This window comes from Chiloscyllium plagiosum, chromosome 19 (assembly GCF_004010195.1).
Source record: "Chiloscyllium plagiosum isolate BGI_BamShark_2017 chromosome 19, ASM401019v2, whole genome shotgun sequence".
Taxonomy (NCBI): Eukaryota; Metazoa; Chordata; class Chondrichthyes; order Orectolobiformes; family Hemiscylliidae; genus Chiloscyllium; species Chiloscyllium plagiosum.
This window is the reverse complement of record NC_057728.1, coordinates 39,857,422-39,877,669: the sequence shown is the minus strand read 5'-3', so window position 1 is coordinate 39,877,669 and position 20,248 is coordinate 39,857,422. Positions and strand designations below refer to the sequence as shown.

Genomic DNA, 20,248 nt, shown 5'->3' with positions numbered 1-20,248 from the left:
TGGGCGGGGCGAGGTATTGGATCGGGGCGACGTTGGGCGGGGTGGCGCGGCGATGGATCGGGGCGGGGTGGCGCGGCGATGGATCGGGGCGACGTTGGGCAGGGTGGCGCGGCGATGGATCGGGGCGATGTTGGCTGGGGGCGGGGTGGCGATGGATCAGGCGATGTTGGACGCGGTAGGGGGCTTGCGCGTGGTGTGCTGCTGCCTCGTCTCCTGAATGGGGAGCAGACTTAAAAAAAAAAGTCTAAGCCCAGAGGAATGGCATTTAACCGATTAACCGAATAATTGATTATCCGACCGAAATAGTGCCCGCCCATCTCGTTTAGATAATAGCGGTTTCACTGTACTAATATTCAAAAAAGGTAGCATAGGCAAACCATAAAACTTGAGACTCACTAGCTTGACTTTATGATCTCTATGAGCAATCTGCTTATTAGAGGATGGGATGGCATTATTGGAGATCTTCAACCAGCATCCACCTGAGTTTTTGTTTTCCCTTGCTGAACCTCACCTGTTTAAATTATTTTCGTGGCCACATCTGTGTGGTGGCTTTTCTCAGCTCCTTTCAGGTTCGTTCTTAGCAAATGCTTGAGAAATTAAGAGGATTATGCCTCATGGAAGTTTCAACTTTCAACTTTTTTTGTACAGTGGCATAAAATGAGGCATTTGAGAAGTGATAGTTTTATTTAACATGTTCCTTGCTGTGAACCATGACAGCCCAAGAGCTGCTGAGATGCACCATTTAAAATGCACAGAAAGAGAACCCTTCTTTATGTTATGTAATTTAATCCAATTTTAATTTGAGGCAGTCACAAAACATACCTAAAAGTATTGAACAGATATGACAGTAGCCATCTCACCAATACAGATTAGGTGCAGGATCTCATTCAGCAAAATGAATACATGGTACAGTTTGACATGCCTTGCTGGGGTAGTATGCTCCAGCATACTATCCAGCTCTGCTATTTCTGGAGTCCTCACAAATTTAGATTTTATCAAAGGGTGCAAAATTCTCCAATAACCTGTATTTTTAGATCCTGGTTAACAGGATGCATGGAGTGGATTTCTGTATTTAATAAGAATTACTATTTATTACAAATAAATAATTGTTTACATCTGGTTAGAAGTCATTACTTCTACTTATCCTAAATTGTTAAACTTTTTATGAAATACATTTTAAGTTATACAGATTTACAGATTATTGCTAATAGCTTAATTTATGAGAAATCTTTAAAAAAAACTTAATTAAAACATGAGCTTCCTGTGTTAACATTTGCTTGTACTAAATAAATACAAGTTCACTATATAAAACGTTTTTCATCTAAGGAAGTTAAAGTTAAAGGATGCTGTATCAGAATGAAGAAAATGTTCAGTAGTGGAAGATTTATTCATCAGTTGTTTTATACATGGTGCATGATCTTTTCATTGACTACTTTTAAATCCTCATATGAAGGCAATCAACTGTCTTATCCTGTAGTAATTGAGACTCCTGGGGAAATGTGCAGTTGTGTTGTAGGTGGAATAATCCAGTAGGCAGAATGTTCAGAATATTTAAAAAATGAACTAATTTACATTTCATAAAACATTTTTTTGCAGGCCCCAAATGCCACTGAAAAGACCATTGTAGAAATGCTTTTCCAACGTGACTCACTGATACGACAGTGTCAGGTACTACTATGTTATTTACAAACCAGGAATGTTGTATGGCTTGTGAATATTTGAAAAGTTTATGGTATAATTGGGGGATTTTTTGCAAGATATGAAAGTGTTTTGCATTAAATTATGAAAATAGTTAAGGGAGTGATTGGGGATTGGAGTATGTTTATCAATTTAAGTAAAATGTGTCTGTATACTTGCATGTGAGTAATGGTGCAGCTGTGATGTCCAGATCACAGGAAACTATGGCACGAGTCCTTTGTATTATACATACTATTTTTTACTGGGATTTCTGTGCTCTTTCTACATTATCTCTTGCTAAAGAAAACAGCAACTGCTAATGCTGGTCATTGTCCTGAATATTCTGCTGCAAATCAGCTGGGAATAATGCAGGTAATTGCATTGCTTGCTGGCTTGGAATTTTGTCGATGTGTTTTCTCTCTGCTTCCTGATTTATACTTGCTTTTGAAAGATACTGCACCATTTTCTATTTGGTTGCAATAGGTACAGCATTCCCGTACAAGCTATTCCCAGGACTCCGAGCCTTGTGGAACCTCCTTTGATTGCCGTGTTGGTGCGCTTGAGAATTGGACTATCTCTCGAAGATTTTCTTTAATAAGCGAGTGCCCTGTATATGGCTTCTGTTTTCCTTTTACGACTGGTATTGTTGTATGCTTTGGAGAACAAGTCTATGCTGCACTGTTCCTCCAGATCTAAAATGATGACTAGTGCACTGCCATTGGTAAGCACAGAAATGTGCAGTATTGCCTTAAAGATTTCGTCTTTCCCCAGAGACCCCTCAAAATGGGCAATTTCCTATCTATGTGATATGAGTTTGATTCCCGGTTCATTATTGTGGAAGTCTGTACTAAACATTATTGAGACAATATTGGCAATCCAGTTTCCACCCTAAGTCTGTTTACTTTGGAATCTGCCTGATATTATTTCTGAGCTCAGCATTTTATAAAGTCAATATGTCATTTTTTGCAACTGGAACTTTAAAACGTATTGTATGTTTCAATAAGGTCACCTGTTATTCTTTGAAATTCCAATCCATACAGGTCAAACCTGTTCAACATTTCCTCATAAGGCAATCCCTCCCTACCCATGATCAGCTTCAGTGAACCTTCTCTAGACTGCATCCAATGCCAATATGTCTTTCCTTAGATAAAGATGCCAAAACTGTCAGCAGTATTCCAGCTGTGGTCAGGAATTCATTGACCAATAGTTGCAAGCCACCTGCTTAAAGTCACTATGTTGTATAGCTGTGTATGCAGAAGTTCTGTGACTTTTATTAGTTAAAAAAAGAGTTCATTCATTGGAGTGCGTTTTGCTGGCTGGGCTGACATTTATTCATGGCGATGCACAGGTGTTACTTACTGAATGTCAGCCCTAACCTGGATATGGTCCAATTTTTGCTGCATTTGGAAGGGACTGCTTCGGTACCTGAAAAGTCAAGAATGGTTCTGAACACTCCCCACTTCTGGTCTTTATGATAAAAGGAATGTCTTTGAAGCAGCTGCAAATGTTTTGACCTAAGACACTATCTTGAGGAACCCCTGCAGAGATGTCCTGGAACCAAGATGACTGATCTCCAACAAGCTCAATCATTTATCCTTGTGCCAGCTATGACTCCAACCAGTGGAGATTTATTTTCCCTGATTACCACAGACTCCAGTTTTGCGAGGGTACCTTGATGCTACACTCTGGTCAATTGCGCTCTTGCCTCACAGTTTGAATTCAGCCCTTTGAACTAAGGCTGTAATGAGATTGACAGCTGAGTGGCCCTGGCAGAACCCAAACTGTGTCAGTGCGCAGGTTATTGCTAAACAAATGCCGCTTGATAGTACATTGATGGTAATTTGCTTGGTTGGGTTTGTGCTGCTTTTTGTGCACAGGACATAGATGGACAACTTTCAATATTAATAGATGTCAATATTATAACAGCGTGGTTAGGTGTGCAGCACTTTCTGAAACACATCTTCAGTACTATTGCTGGAATGTTGTCAGGGCCCATTTCTTGATATAACAGAGTGAATGGAATTAGCTAAAGTCTAGCATCCATGCTGATGGGAACATCTGGGGGAGGCTGAGATGAATTATCCACTCAACACTTCTGGCTGAAGATTTTTGCAAATGTTTCAACCTTTATCTTTTAAATAAGAGATTAGTCATTGGCTATCAACCTGTTGCATTTGCTATAAATCAGCATGTCGCATGTTATGATTTTCCAGTGGAGAAATGGAAAATACAACCATTTACAAGTTATTTGCAGTAAAATTCCAATGAAGATTCACATTGTCTTAGCATACATAACATTTATCAACATATTTTTCCGGTTTTATTTGCTTCTCTTTATTATTGGTTTCAGAGCCAGTGATCCTTCTCCAGAACTGTTTGTAGCTAGGAAAATGTTAGTATGTACGCTGAGGACAGTGGTTGGGGGAAGGAGTAAATAGTAGCTGGAGATACACCTATCCCTACTTATCGTTTACTGCCCACACCATCCTCAGTGTATATACCAACTTGTTGCTAGCTGCAATCAATTCGGAAGAAGGGTCGCTGGACCCGAAGCTTTAACTGTGCTTTTTTTCCACAGATGCTGTCAGACCTGCTGAGGTTTTCCAGCAATTTCAGATTTTCTTTCTAATTTTAAGCATGTGCGGTTCCTTGGCTTTTTGTAAAATTGGGAATGTTATCCCCTTCCAGGAATGTAACAATCGATAGTCTTTCCTGACCAAGACAAATGCTAGAATACCTAATTTCAATGGGAACAAGTACGACCAACCAGTTGGCATCCTTTCTCTTGTGCAGTATAATTTGTTGTTCTCTTTTAAGTTTGATATTTATGTGTCTGCTGTGGTGAAGCAAAATGAACAGTTTTGACAGCATATCCCTTTGTTCACTATATGCAAGTTCTCTATTGCCAAGTGACTAATCATGATTTTTGATCAGGTTTTGTTCAGGTGTTTGTCCAATACCCAGCAAATGAAGAATTTACTTTCATTAAAAAGCACGGTAACATTTTTTTGTTTTTAACTCCATAGATCGTTGTAGATTGGTTAGAGAGTATTGCCAAAGAAGAAGCTGGAAATTTTGCAGAGAACATTGAATTTTATGCAAAATCTGTGTACTGGTAAGAACCAGAGGTTTTTTTTTGAGGGTGGAAGTTAGATGGTTAGACAGGTTAAATCTTTGTTACATTTTGATCGTTAATTGGATTTGTGTAGTTCTCTTCCTTTTTGTTATTTCAGTATTAACTTGTGATGTTTGACAGTTGCAAACACGTTTCTCATGATAGCTAGCAGTAGGAACCTTGTATCATATTTACAGCACAGACGTGGACCATTTAGCCTGTCAGGTCCATGCCAATGTTCTTGCTCCCCATAAGCCTAGGAGAACATCGTATAATGAAACATTTTCAGCAGCAGGTTAATCTCTTTCTTGCTAAGATTTAGCTGCATCTGCCTTGTCTAAAGCTTTACCAGTTTCTTTTTCCTCTGTTTAGTCACATGGAATCAAGATTATTTCAATAATGTTCTGGTTCAAGTACATACCAGTCATTGGACAGGCTAGATCTTTATTTCTTGGATTATATAGATGGGAAGGATGTGTTTGGCTGAAGTGATTATTCATAGGTCTATGGGCATCAGTGGCTGTGGGGATGTGGATCACCTTAGAGAATAACCAGTTTTGAGCCTTCCAATAAAGGAAAGCATTGCATGCTTAAGCTTTTAAGTTGATAAATACATGAATTCTCATAATGCTTACTATGTGTTTCCTAAATCCCATTTGTAGGGAAAATACACTACATGTGTTAACACAACAGCGATCGGGTGTTGCTGGATTTTCAAGGCAACTTGTGACTGAGCTGGTAATACAGTTTTGTTCTGCTTTACTTGAAATTGACCCTAATATATTTAGTGGAAAAGATTAATTCTGATTAACATTTTAATTCTAATTAACACTTTGCTTATCATGTTAAATAGACTTGTATCATTAGTGGAACAAAATTTTCTGATGAGTTTTGAGTCATTCTGGCTTTGAGGTGATCAAAGCATTGGGAAATATATTAAAACTAACCACCTCTAGTGCACCTACACCTGTGTTTGAAGTTCATGGTGACGGATGTAAAATCACAATTCTAGCTAAAACTTTCTGCCCATTTTCTCCAAGGATCCAGATGCTCCTATCAGACAGAAAATGCCTCTTGCAGATTTGGATAGGGAAGATGATGCTAGATTTATGAAATATCTCTTTGCTCTTATACGAGCTGGGATGACTGATGAGGTAAAACAGTTCTTTTATTTTGGCATACATTTCTTAAATACAAACACATACAGTGATTATGAGAAATCTATGCACTCAGTAAATATTATTTAATATCCCTCAGGCTCAGAGATTGTGCAAACGTTGTGGTCAGGCTTGGAGAGCTGCAACTCTGGAAGGCTGGAAATTATACCATGACCCAAATCTTAATGGCGGTGAGTATACTATTCTGGACTAATGTCTATTAGCTATTCAAATCAATAAGAAACGGTTGTCTGAATTGTTGAAATTCCTGTTTGATCTGATTTCAGGAACAGTTCTTGAACCTGTAGAAGGGAACCCAAACAGAAGTGTTTGGAAGGCTTGTTGCTGGAGGATGGCTGAAGATGTAAGCTACTACAGTATTAAAAACATGGATGTAAAAGAACTCTTTTATGATCTGTTTATGAGCATTGAACCTCCAACTGTATACAAAACATTTAGTTGCTTTTCAGAAATGCAGTAACATACTCAATCAAGGTTTTTCTGCATGGAAATTTAAAACTTTGCAGTAAGTTTAATTTTGATTTGCAGATTATAAGATACAAGGTATTGGACAGCATTTCCACTTGAAATAATGCAATTTTCTGTAAAAATGAAATGTTAATTGGGCAGCTCATAAAACTACTCTATATCTTTTGGATCCACTCTGCTTTGTTCAGCATTAACATTACATTAATCTAGTTTATAATCATCAGAAACTAGTTAATCTAAACTGACCAATTCCTCTTCTATAATTTAATTCCTAATTCCTTGTACAGATCAATACAGAAAATTAAAAGCAAAGTAGTGCAGATGCTGAGCATCTGAAATAAAAATACTGGAGAGGCCCGACAATTCTCGTAGCATCTGCGGAGAGTGAAAAAGAGTTAATATTTTGTGTCCAAAGACACTCTGGAACAGAAAAGGGCTAGAAAATGGTGTTTGATTTAGCCTGTTGACTAACAGGAAGGGGAGAAAATGAATATATTATGAGGATACTCAATGTAAATGACAAAGGGAGTACTAATGGTAAAAGGGAGATTGAAATGTAAAATAGGTGTTAATAGTAGGCTTGAATAGGAAAACAATAAATGAGCTTTGCTGAAAGTCAATAGGACACAAGCTAAACAATATGTACCAAAATAGAGAGAGTGTTCATGATCTGAAGTTGTTCAACTCATCGTTGAGTCCTGAAGGCTGTAAAGTGCCTAATCTAGCTTCACTGCAACAGGCTTGCAATGTAAATGTTGATAAGGGAGCAAGATGATTTAATTAAATTGGACAGGGTGAATTGCCATGGTCTTTCTCTTAGGGTAGGGGAGTCCAAGATTAGAGGGCTAAGGTTTAAGGTAAGATGGGAAAGTTATAAAAGGGATTTGGGCAACTTTTTCACACAGCGTGGTGCATATATGGAATGAGCTGCCAGAAGAGGTGGTGGACTCTGGTGCAATTATAACATTTAAAAAGCATCTGGATGTGTACATGAATAGGAAATATTTAAAGCAATGTGGGCCAAATGCTGGCAAATCGGATTACATTAATTTAGAATAACTAGTTGGCATGGACATATTGAACCAAAGGGTCTGTTTCTGTGATAGACAACTCTATGACTCTAAATACCACAGAACTGGAACATCGGAGTCTTTCTTATGGACAGCGCAGGTGTTCTGTAAAGCGGTCAACCGGTCTGCGTGAGCTGCGATAGAGAAAATTTAGTGAAAATTGTAGAAAAAGTTAATTGGGGTTGCTGACGAATTTGAATAATCTCAGTTGAGGATTGTGCTCTATTGACTGTGACAGATTTGTTAATTATTGCAAAACACTAAGGTGTTAGTAATTATTTACAAACAAAATAAATAATTACCATTACCATATTTAAATGGTAATGTTAAATAGTTTGTTTTTGAAAGTGTGTTGTGCTATGGCTGTACTGTTGATCAGTAATTCATATTATCACACGGGAAGCATAATTGTTCCCTCCTGCAATATGCTACAAGCAGCATGCTCTCATGTTGGTATTGTGCAGCAGTAACCATGAGTATATATTGTATTATAGTCATGTTTTTGTTTGTCTGAAATATTTTTCATCTCTGCTGTCCATTCAACTTGCTTGTTAGTCATTCTATCCATAATTAAGCCAATAGCTGTATTAATTTATTTATGGGGAAAAAATGAGCAAGCTGTGTAATGTAGCCTCTAACTTGCTGTAGTTATACAAACCTGAATGAATAGACATAAAGTTATACAGCATGGAAACAGACCCTTCTGTCCAACTCATCCATGCTGACCAAATATCCTAAACTGGTATAGTCCCATTTGCCAGCATTTGGCTTATATGCCTCTAAACTCTTCCTATTCATATACCTGTCTGGATGCCTTTTAACTGTAGTGATTGTATCTGCCTCCAACACTTCCTCTTATATTTTAAAAATAGAAAGGTCTCCATTTAGGGCCAAAATGAGGAGAAAATTCTTCCACTCGATGTCAGAGAGCATTGTGTGCCCAATCCCCGGGCATATCTAAAACAGAGGTCAACAAATTCCCAACCATCAATGGTGCAAAGGTCTACAGGGGTAACATGGGTAAAAGACACAAAGTCGTTCAATTAGCCATCTACGCAATAAACAGTGGGGTACGACTGATGGGCTGAATAGCTACTCCTGCTCCCATGTTCCTATGCACCCCTTCAATTCCTCTAAAGATGATGAAGCAACCATCTTGAAGACTTAAGTAGAGTGTTTGTTTATTTTGACAGTAATTTTTTGGTTCTGTTTATTTCAATTAATGTATATTTTTCTTCCTTTATAATGTTAACTTTAGTTGCTTTGAAAATTTTTCTGTTTGAGGATCATTTTATAAAAAGGGATTTTTTGCATTAAAATCTATATTAATGAGGGCTATAAATGTTTAAGCAATTCACTGATAATGTTTTCCCTGTATAGCTTTGAATTTCTGAATTTGGTTTTATAGGAGCAGTTTAACAGATATGAACGAGCAATCTATGCAGCTTTAAGTGGAAATCTTAAACAGGTAACATAAGCAAAATTTCATCATCTCCCTCTTATGATCCCAATTCTTAAAAGGATCCTTACAGAGTAACATCCTTGCCTTAAATGTCGAAATAGTCTGTTCAATGATTTTGTTATATATTGTAGCTCCTTTCGGTGTGTGATACTTGGGAAGACTGTGTTTGGGCATACTTCAGGGTTATGGTGGATAATCTTGTCGAACAAGAAATCCGTGCGTTGAGTACTCCTGTTAGTGAATTAGAAGAATTGCCTAAAGAGTATACTGAAGCAAAGTAAGTTTAAACTCTCATTTTTTATTGGACTTTGCAAAACAAAGGAAATGCTTTGAATGAAGTTTCTTCAGATCAAATAAATGTGAATCCTGTCTTGTACATTTTCAGTTGGACTTTAGAGGCAATATTTGAAGAGCTGCAGGCAACAGACAAAAAAGTAAGAGAAAACATTGATATGAAATGTTATTTTCCTGAATCAAATGAATACTACTTCTGGTTTGGAAATTTCAGCAGCTAAGTATTTCTTTTCCATGCACTGTTTGGGTAAATTTAAATCAAATTGTTTTTCTTTGTGAAGTCTGAGGTTAATGTGCCCTTCAGGTTTTCCTTTTACTTTGTTTATGTGCAACTTAATATCTGAAATTTCTTCTATCATTTTAATCTAAAGAAAAATATCATATGGAAGTTGGCTGAGAAGAGGAATTTGGGATGTTTGAAAACTTGTTGAAAAGAAAGGTTTAGAAGAGGCTTTTTACAAAGGTGGAGAGACGGTTAAAGAAACTATAAAGTGTTGGACTACGGCAGATATTTCTACCTCTTGAAATGAAAGCAGGCAAATGTAATTCAGATTTAAGTAAAGAGTAGTGTTACAGAATATTGAAGTTAAGATTGCAGTAATAAAGTGTGTCACAATTTGTAGATGGGGATAAAAGTTTTGAATTTATTTAGAAGACAGCAAGGGCTACATGATGGTGTAACATAACATGACATGGAGTATTGAGTCATTGAGCAATGGTTGGTGCTATTTCAGTTGTGCCAAAATGTGGGCTAGTGGCTATACATTTTCTCTCCAATTTCTCCAAACAAAAACCCCAAATGAAAAGTAGAGATTGGCCTAGTGGCTGCCAACAGCTGATTGTTAGTAGAAGTTGGAGAGAAGGTCCTATGTGGGTTTGAACTGCTTAGTAAGACTTAAAGGAAAAATAAGTTGAACCAACTTATGAGGTGAAACCTCACTAGGATCATTAGAAAGTACTTGCAATTTCCTTTTACAATGATCTTTTAAAATTTGATAGTTGAGCTTGCTCATTCATGTCTGAGGACTTTCAATCTAAAAATAATGTAATCCTGCTGAATACATTTTTATTAGCTCTATATGAGACCATATGTTTTGGTGATGGCCTTTTGACAGTAGAAACCTGTCTTTGAAAGGAAACATAAAACCCAATTTTGTAAATATAAAGATGGAGCTGATGTTTGTGGCTACTTCTAAACTTGTAAAGGAAAGCAGTTTAAAAAATGTTAGAAAAGGAGCAAAAACAAATGGAGTGAACAGGTGTGTGTGTTTTAAGCATTGGTATGCACTAAGGCTTAATATCTTTGTTAAATACAAATGAAAAACATATAGTGTCATCTCACATCAAAGTATTCATCTTTTACTTAGGTTTCCTATTTTTTATATTCATAGGAGGGGAATTTTTAGGTTTCCACTTTCTTAGGTTCTCTAACAGTACCTTCCAAACTCAGGACCTGTACCATCTAGAAGAAAGGCAGCAGTTGCATGGAAACAACACGCCACTTCCAAATCGCCACTTCTGTTCTGACTTGGCATTCTATTGCTGGGTCAAAATCCTGGAGCTCCCATCCCAGCAGCACTGTGGATGTCCCTATATCTCAAGGACTGCAGCAGCTCACCACTGCCTTTTGTAAGGTGGTTGAGGATGGATATGAAATGTTGATGTCAACAGCGTCCACATGCCATGATCAAATTTTTAAAAAGTTACTGAGGATAATGCTATCGGCATTCATACTGATATTGTACAGGAGACCTTTCAAACTACTCTTATCAGGGGCAGATCTACAAGATGTTTCTCCAGGGAGTCTCTCAGAATGTTATAACTGGTAATTATTTCTCCTGTAATAAATAAACTACTGCTTATTCCCAGACTGGGTTGAGATAGAATATTTGAGGGAGATGTTGTTGTTCTCCCTGGATTGGTTTATTTTTATCGGTCAATAAGATTTTACTGGCATTAGTGCAACTGTCCAGTGTCAAACAATACATACATAATTATGTATTTATTGCTTGACATTAGGCAGTTGCTCTAATGCCAATAAAACTCTTATTGACTGACATAAATAAATCAATCCAGGGAGAACTGTATGAGGATCTGACAATCTATGAGGAGACTATCATGTCTAACAACGTTAATTGAATTTTTGAAGAAGGAACAAGGTGTATAGATAAGGCTAATGCAGTTTATTTGGAATTCAGTAAGCCTTTTGACAAGAAGTCACATGGGAGATTGGGCAAAGAGGTAAGAGTCGATGAGGTCCAAGGCACTTTGCCAGATTGGATCTAATTGTTATGGTCAAAGGTGCATTTTGTGAATGGAAACCTGTGTCCAGTGAAACGCTGCATGATTTGCTGCTGGGTTCTTTGCTGTTAATCTAGACATGAATACAGGAAGTTTGACCAGTGAGTTCACAGATGACCAAAGAATGGTGTGGTAAACAGCAATGAGAAAAGCCTTTGACTACATGACAAAATTGACAGGATGGTCAGTTGGGCAGAGCAGACACAAATGGAATTTAAGAAGTGTAATTTGATGCCTTTTGGGATACTTAATGAGGCAAAAGAGTACTGAGACTCCGAGGGACTTGAGTGTACATGTCTATAGATCCTTGAAAGCAACAGGGCAGTTAGTAGGGTGACTGATCAGCCATACAGGGTACATGCCTTTATTAATCAAGACATGTAATATTAGAGCAGGTAGGTTATGCTGTAAACCACAGATGGATTGCTGTGTGCAGTTCTGGTCACCATGTTATAAAACTGAACAATTGCATTACAGAAAGGCAGACCAGATTCACCAGGATATTGCCTGGGCTGGAGCATTTCATGTATGAAGAAAGACTGAATAGCTTGGGGATCTTTTCTTTGGAGGGGAGAATTCTGATGGGAGACCTGATTGAGGTATTTAGGCATTATTCAATATTTATGCCATTAAAACTGTTTGTTTAATATTTGCAGCAAGTGTTGGAAGAGAATAAAGCTCATTATCATATAATTCAGAAATTCATAATCTTGGGAGACATTGATGGTAAGATTTTTTTTCTTTTAATTAAATTGAATGAAAGTAAACAAATATGTGCACTGCAAGATTCTGGCATATTTTCTGTAAATTGCACACTTCTGGAAAAAAAATCTGTATTGTCTTGTCTATCTGATGCAATAGTTTTTTTGTTTGTGAATAATAGGTTTAATGGATGAATTTCAGGATTGGCTAGAAAAATGCAGATCTCTCCTCCCAGCACACCTCCTTCGATTCATGACCCACCTTGTATTGTTTTTCTGGAGTTTGGGCCTACAGACAAAGGTAAACCTGTTTATTGCAACTGAATGTTGCCATATGCAGAAAATTCAAATCCATGAGTGCAGTGTATTCGTAAACTTAAAACAACATTTCAGTTTACTTCAGATTACAAATTCTTTGAAGATTAGAACCAAATTTTAGATTAATTTCATCTGGTTAATTGTCTGCTAAACAAACAATAAATGCCACTATTTGGTTTTTCATCAAACAGCCTATCGCAAGAGTGGATGAAATTGCTTCTGAGAGAATTAATTTCTTCCTAGAAAATGACTGGACTGCTATTAGACTTCCTCATTTCTTGACTTGAGTGAAAGAGCTGTAAATGTAGTTGTTATCCTAAAACAAATCTGGATCAATATTAAAGAGAAGCACTTCTGTAAAGTCCAGATTGAAGTGGAAACTGCCCCTTTCATCTGTCTGTTTTTCTACCAGACAAGTTAAAATCTGCTACAAATTATTTATTAAATGATGATTTACTTATTTCAGGAGGATGTTTGTACTGACATATTAAAGACTTATATAGAGGTAAGATAAATAAGTTTTCATTTTCTAAAAATTATCTTTTTAAATAAACAAAATAATACATCACGTTTTTGTCTTAATGCTTTTTGACGAAGTACTGCACAGGAGGCTGCTAAATCAGATAACGGCTCATGGTGTTAGGGGTATGTACTGGCATGGATAGAGGATTAGATGACTGGTGGAAGGCAGGGACTAGTGAGAAGGGTTGTTTTCAGAGTGGCAGCTGGTAAATAGTGGAGTTCCACAGAGGTCATTCTTGGGATTACAATTCTTCTCATTAATCATTAACTATCTGGACAAAGAAACAGAGGGTATTTTTGCTAAATTTTCACATGGCTCAAAGATAGATGGAAGGATACGTAGTGTTGAGGACTCTGGGAAGGTGTAGAAAGATTTGGACAGGCTAGGAGAGTTGGCAACGCAGTGACAAATGAATACAATGAAGGAAAGTGTGAGATTATGCACTTTGGTATGAAAAATAGAGGCATAGATCACTTTCTAAATGATGAAAGGCTTTGGAAATCTGAAGCACAAAGGAAGTTGGGAGTTGAGTTCAGAATTCTCTTTAAAAATTAACATGTAGGTTGAGTTGGCAGTGAAGAAAACAAATGCATTGTTAGCATTTGTTTTGAGAGAGCTAGAATGCAATAACAGAGATGTACTGGTGAGGCTTTATAAGGCTCTGGTCACTGTATTTGGAATATGGGAGCACCTTTGGGTCCATATTTAAGGAAGGATGTGCTGACATTAGAGCCAGTGCAGAGGAGGCTTACAAGAATGCTCTGAGGGATGAAGGACTTGTCATACAAGAAGTTGTTGAGGACTCTTGGTCTGTGCTCAATAGGTTTAGAAGGATGAGAGAGATCTCATTGAAATTTCCAGAATAGTCAGAGGGTACAGCCAAGGTACAACCTTCTAGAACTGAGATGACTAATTTCTTCAGCCAGAGGGTGGTGATTCTATGAGATTCATTCTTGTAGAACGCTGTGGAAGCCAAGTCATTGAATGTATTTTAACACTGAGATAGGTTCTTGGGCGAAGGTTGGAGAATTGGGTTGAGAAATATATCTGTCATGATTGAACAGTGGAGTTTACTTGAATGGGCAAATAGCCTAATTCTGCTCCTATATCTTCTTGTCTTACTGATAGATTGAGACATGTTTATATCATAAATGGCTTGGCCTAGCAGTTTAATTTAAGTGCAAATTTTTTTTCTTCTTTCAATTTATAAAAGGTATAAGAATTTCTACTGGATAATTATTTCACTGTTGTAATTTAAAAGGATTAATTTTATACAATTGTTCAGATGCCTGCCTAGGTATATGCAATCATGTGCCGCCTTAAACTGTGGAAATAATTGAACTTTTCTTTATTGCAGTTTAATGAAGTGTACCCTCAAACATTGTTGGCTTTGAATGTTATCTTTTCCAGCTTCTAATCCAAGCTAACCACACAAATTTAATAGCATTTTATGTCAGCCATTTGCCTCCGGAGCTGGCTGTCACTCAATATTCCGCATTTTTGGAAACTGTTACAGAGACTTCGCAACGGAGACTTTGTCTAGATCTGGCAAGAGAAGCCGGTAAGGAGAGAAACTCTTATGTTATCCCATAATGTTTGCTTCACATTAAAAAGGATGCTTTCTGAATCCCAAAATAACAAGTGAGCCTTTTGAATGAACTATTTTTGTTTTCTTCTTTTTGAAACTCTAATACCCAAAATACATTACCAACTGAAGCCGACCCAGTACGATGTATTCATGGGAGTTGAGTTTGACCTTCAGAAATCAATTTCTTTTAACAAAATCTTAAACATTCTTTGCATTTATATCAGCTTAAATCAACCTAGCACTTTTCATTTACTTAAGACCTTCACTTAATATGGACAGTATTGTGATTTAGGAATGGAGAAAGTAAGGACTGCAGATGCTGGAGATCAGAGTCAAAAAGTGTGGTGCTGGAAATGCACATCTGGTCGGGCAGCATCTGAAGAGCAGGAGAGTTAATGTTTTGAGCATGAGCTCTTCATCAGGAATTAGGGGTGACCCAAGGGGACTGAGAGACAAATGGTGGTGGAGGTTTGGGGGAGTAGCTAAATGATTGGGGGGTGTGCTGGGGTGGAAGGTAGCTGAGAACTCAATAGCAGATGAAGATGGGAGTGATGGTGATAGGCCAGAGAAGAGGGTGAGACAGATAGGTGGGAAGGAAGATGGACAGATAGGACAGTTCAAGAGGGCAGGAACAGGTTGGAACTGGGATAAGGTTAGTGGAGGGAAAAGGGGAAACTAGTGAAATTGGCACTGATCCTTTATGGTTGGAGGCTCCCATGGTGAAAGATGAGGCTCCTTCCTCCAGGCGTCGGGTGTTTAGAGTTGACAGTGGAGGAGACCCAGGACTTGCATGTCCTTAGTGGAGTGGGAGGGGGAGTTAAAGTGTTCGGCCACAGGATGGTGGAGTTGTTTGGTGCATGTGTTCCAGAGATGTTCTCTGAAACATTCCTCAAGTTGGTGTCCTGTCTGCCTAATGTAGAGCGACCACATTGAGAGCAACGGACAGAGTAGATGACATGTGGAAGTACAGGTAAATCTCTGTTGGATATGGAAGGCTGATTGGGCCCTTGGACAGAGTTGAGAGCTGAGGTGTGGGTGCAGGTTTTTCAATACCTGGGTAACAGGGGAAGGTGCTGGGAGTGGAGGATGGTTTGGTGGGGGGGCGTGGACCTAACAAGGGAGTCACGGAGGGAATGGTCTCTGCGGGACGCAGATAGGGGTGAGGAGGGAAATACAGAGGAACCTTGAATAGCCGAACCAGTTGGGCGGCACTATTTTGTTTGGATAATTGATTATTTGGTTAATTGATTTCCTCTGGGCTCGGAGTTTTCAGGAGACTTGTTGCGATTGGAGGAGTGGGGTTCAAGGGCGCAGGTGTGGAAAGTGGAGGAAATGCGATGGAGGGCATTGTTGACCACGTGGGAGAAGAAATTGCGGTTCTTGAAGAAGGAGACCATCTGGGATGTTCTGTGGTGGAATTGGTCCTCCTCAGAGCTGATGCGGCAGAGCAGGAAAAGGTGGGATTCAGGAATAGTGTTTTTACAGGAGGTAGGGTGGGAGGCGGTGTAGTCTAGGTACCTGTGGGAGTTGGTGTCCGTGTTGAGTCAGTCGCCGGAAACTCGAAACGTTGACTGTCCTGCTCCTCCAATGCTGCCTTGACTGGTTGTGCTTTTCCAGCACCACACTTTTCGACTGAGATTTAGGAATATCTAGTCACCAATTTGTGTATAGTAATATGTCACCAACAGTAATGTGATGAATGAAATGAATCTGTTTTTGGTGGCATTTGAGGAATGGATGTTGTCCAGGATAACAAGAGAACCCCTACTGTTCTCTAGATAGTATTTGTCCTGTGGGCACAAAAATGGACTTTGTTTTAAAGATTATTGTGAAACATGATACTTCTGAAATACAGCCATGAAGTCTCAGCATAAATTGTTTTGAATTCTGAATAATAGCTTGAATAAATGACTACCTGACTCAGCTAGCCAAGGATAAAACCTGAATATGGAGTAAGCTTTGCCTTTCCCTTGGAGTCTGTTATTTATGCTGTTTATTGTCAAGTTTGACTTGTCAAGAATACTCAATATAGTTGCTGTAAATTTTGGCATGGTTTACTACATCATTTCAAGAAAGTCCTCATCAGTATAAAAATACTAAATAAGGGAGTGTTTTGGGGAATCAGCAAGAGTTTGTTTCTGAATTGAAACATGCAAAGCATTAGATTTATGTAGAATTAATACTTCATTGCTGTTTTCAAAATGGCCATGATTTAGCCCACCATATTAATCTGCAAATGTGAATATCACCAAAAGTGGAGGTGTAGTGGACAGTGAAGAAGGTTACCTCAGTACAAAGGGGTCTTGATCAGATGGAGTTTAATTTAGATAAATGTGAGGTGCTACATTTTGAAAAGGCAAATCAGCGGAGTACTTATACACTAAATAATAAGGTCCTGGAGAATGTTGCTGAACAAAGAGACCTTGGAGTGCAGGTTCATAGATCCTTAAAAATGGAGTTGTATGTAGATAGGATATTGAAAAAGACATTTAGATTAGATTAGATTACTTACAGTGTGGAAACAGGCCCTTCGGCCCAACAAGTCCACACCGACCCGCCGAAGCATAACCCACCCAGACCCGTTCTCCTACATTTACCCCTTCACTTAACGCTACGGGCAATTTAGCATGGTCAATTCACCTGACCTGCACATTTTTGGATTGTGGGAGGAAACCAGAGCACCCGGAGGAAACCCACGCAGACACATGGAGAACGTGCAAACTCCACACAGAGAGTCGCCTGAGGTGGGAATTGAACCCGGGTCTCTGGCGCTGTGAGGCAGCAGTGCTAACCACTGTGCCACCGTGCCGCCCACAAGCTTTACTTTATTGGTCAGAACATTGAATATAGGAGTTAGGAGGTCATGTTGCAGCTGTACAGGACATTGGTGAGGCCGCTCTTAGAATATTACATTAATTCTGGTCTCCCTGCTGTAAGAAGAATATAATGAAATTTGAAAGGGTTCAGAAAAGATTTACAAGGACGTTTCCAGGGTTGGAGCATTTGATCTATAGAAAGAGGCTGAAAAGGCTAGGGCTGTTTATTCTGAAGAGTTGGAGGCCTTACAGAGGTTAATAAAATCATGAGGGGTATCGATAGGATAAATAGACAAGGGCTTTTCCCTGAGGTGGGGGAGTCCTAAATGAGAGGGCATTGCTTAAAGGTGAGAGGAGAAAGATTTAAAAGGGACCTAGAGGACAATTTTTTCATGCAGATGGTGATGCGTGTATGGAATGAGCTGCCAAAGGAAGTGATGGAGGCTGGTACAATTACATACAAAATTTAAAAGTCATCTGGAGAGGTATATGAATAGAAAGGGTTTAGATGGATAGGGGTCAAATGCTGGCAAATGGGCCTAGATTAATTTAGGATATCTGGTCGGGATGGACATATTGGACTGAAGAGTCTGTTTTTGTTTTAAGAATTAAGTAATCTTGTTTGTAACACCTTCCTTTACGAATATTTTTAATGCAATGTCTTTCCAAAATATCTTGTAGGCCTTGACGTACCAGCTGTGACCAAGTGTGTTGTAGAAAACATCCGGAAAAAGGATGTCGACAAGTTTACTCATCATGATCTATCACCATCTCTGGATACTGCAACTACAAAAGTGAGTATCTTTTTTGTGTGGAACTGCTGTGACCTTAAATGATAATTAATGGTAAAAGACACTTCTGTTCATGCACACGCATGTGCGCCCATATACCCCCACTATGCAGTCATGTACTTGCATTACTTTGCAAAATTATTAATTATTTTTCCGAATGTCTCCTATTTTGTATCATTGTACTATTGCGATTGATTCATTTGATGGAGGATTCCCACTATTGATGATATGTTCATTTTTGAAATATGTTGCTTTAGAGATTTTGGGTTGATTTTAATGCAAATTAGCATTAAAGAAAACATTTTAACAGAACCAAATTGTATTATTTTGAATTGTACATGCTGAGTCAAATAAAAAGTAACTTTTGCAGGAAGATCATATGAAGATTAATGTAATCGAGTGGTTGGTGTTTGATCCTACACAAAGAGCAGAGGCACTGAAACAGAGCAATGCCATAATGAGGAAATTCTTGGGTATGTGGTTTTATTTCCTCTTATGCAGATTTTAAAAACTCAAACATTGTAATTATTTAATTTTCTTTGTGGATTTTGTTTTCATAATAAATGCAATTGACAATTTCTATTGTCTGGTGTTTATTAGATGGGCATAACTTGATAATAAATAGCCATACACATTCTCAGGCTTATAAGTTCAGCTGTGCCATACCCATTTTGCAGGCAGTAAATAGCCTTCCAGTCTGGCTGATGAGAGGAACTCACCTTATCACAAGTTGATAGTGTGCTACCTTCCAAATTAGTGAAAGCAGATGCAGTAACAAGTGGCACACATCCCACCAGAATGTTATTTAAATTGTAAGATCCATTTTTTTGATATTGATATACAACTAGGCTTTACTAGTCACAGACTGAATTATTACAGCATAGCTTGGTGTTGGCATTCAGTCAGACCCCTGTACTTAAATATACTAAATGTGGAGCATGAATTAGCAAACGTGTTCCTCCTAAAATCTTCTCGCCCACCCTCATTAAAATGAATCAAACCTAGTCTGATCTCTCACCCTTTCTCCTTTTCCCAAAGTTGTAAGCTGAATAATGGCCTGATCTTTGGTGATGTTTCTGCAGGAATTCTGTGCATCTTTTCAATTGTATTGAAGGGGGTTGCTGTATAGCCCCTTCTTATTTGTAAAATTCTGTGTTCTTCAATTGTAGGGTTGAACAAGTTAAATATAGATGGATGAAAAAAAAATTACTCTGTGCATTACTATAGTTGAAAGATTTTTCTTGTTCTCTGGTTATGATATGTATCCAAACATGTGCAATAATACTGACTGTTGACTGTAGTTTTTTTTTGATTTGTTTCTTCACCATGACTTTCTCATGCTTGTCAGTTGCTGTATTATAGATGTGGGATATTTTATATCCCACATTTGCGCTTTTGTTTTTGACGGTAGCAATCCTTTGATTAATTAAATTGTTAACTACCTTGAAATATAACTGCTTACATAATGTTAGTGTTCGTACTTCAGCAGTATTGAGTGTGTGGTGCAGGAAAAGCACAGTAGGTCAGGCAGCATCTGAGGAGCAGTAAAATTGACATTTCAGGCATAAGCCCTTGCATCATTCCTGATGAAGGGCACCACATTCTCAACTCTGATCTGCAACATTTGCAGGCCTCACTTTCTTTTTCAGCAATATTGACCAAGTATTAATATTACTAAAATCACTTTTCAATAATTTTGAATTGTTTCTCCATAATGTTATGAAACAGCGGTGAACCCTTCTGCTAATTAAACCAAACACCCAGAAGAGCTTACCTCGCCCCATAATCTGTTAAAGTATAAGTGACAGAGAAAAAAAAATCAATTTATTCTTTAACTCTAAAAATGAACATCAAACGACAACTATTTACAACTCTTAAGCCTCCTTTCTTTTAAATGTTTGTTATCTGCTTCCAACTCTACAACAATATACTGTTCCAATAAAAGC

At 38.1% G+C, this 20,248-nt stretch overlaps 1 protein-coding gene across 1 annotated transcript in view; it reads left to right on the top strand.

The window, feature by feature from the left end:
* nup107 (nucleoporin 107) overlaps positions 1–20,248 on the top strand; it is a 56,645-nt gene that overhangs the window by 21,381 nt on the left and 15,016 nt on the right. The window contains exons 9-23 of the mRNA XM_043708883.1: positions 1,597–1,668; positions 4,704–4,792; positions 5,455–5,530; positions 5,833–5,946; positions 6,050–6,140; positions 6,237–6,313; positions 8,917–8,976; positions 9,102–9,247; positions 9,356–9,404; positions 12,222–12,291; positions 12,449–12,567; positions 13,051–13,089; positions 14,518–14,668; positions 18,193–18,305; positions 18,673–18,775. Of these exons, the coding sequence (XP_043564818.1) occupies positions 1,597–1,668; positions 4,704–4,792; positions 5,455–5,530; positions 5,833–5,946; positions 6,050–6,140; positions 6,237–6,313; positions 8,917–8,976; positions 9,102–9,247; positions 9,356–9,404; positions 12,222–12,291; positions 12,449–12,567; positions 13,051–13,089; positions 14,518–14,668; positions 18,193–18,305; positions 18,673–18,775 (1,369 nt within the window). The remainder of the gene's footprint in view (positions 1–1,596; positions 1,669–4,703; positions 4,793–5,454; positions 5,531–5,832; positions 5,947–6,049; positions 6,141–6,236; positions 6,314–8,916; positions 8,977–9,101; positions 9,248–9,355; positions 9,405–12,221; positions 12,292–12,448; positions 12,568–13,050; positions 13,090–14,517; positions 14,669–18,192; positions 18,306–18,672; positions 18,776–20,248) is intronic.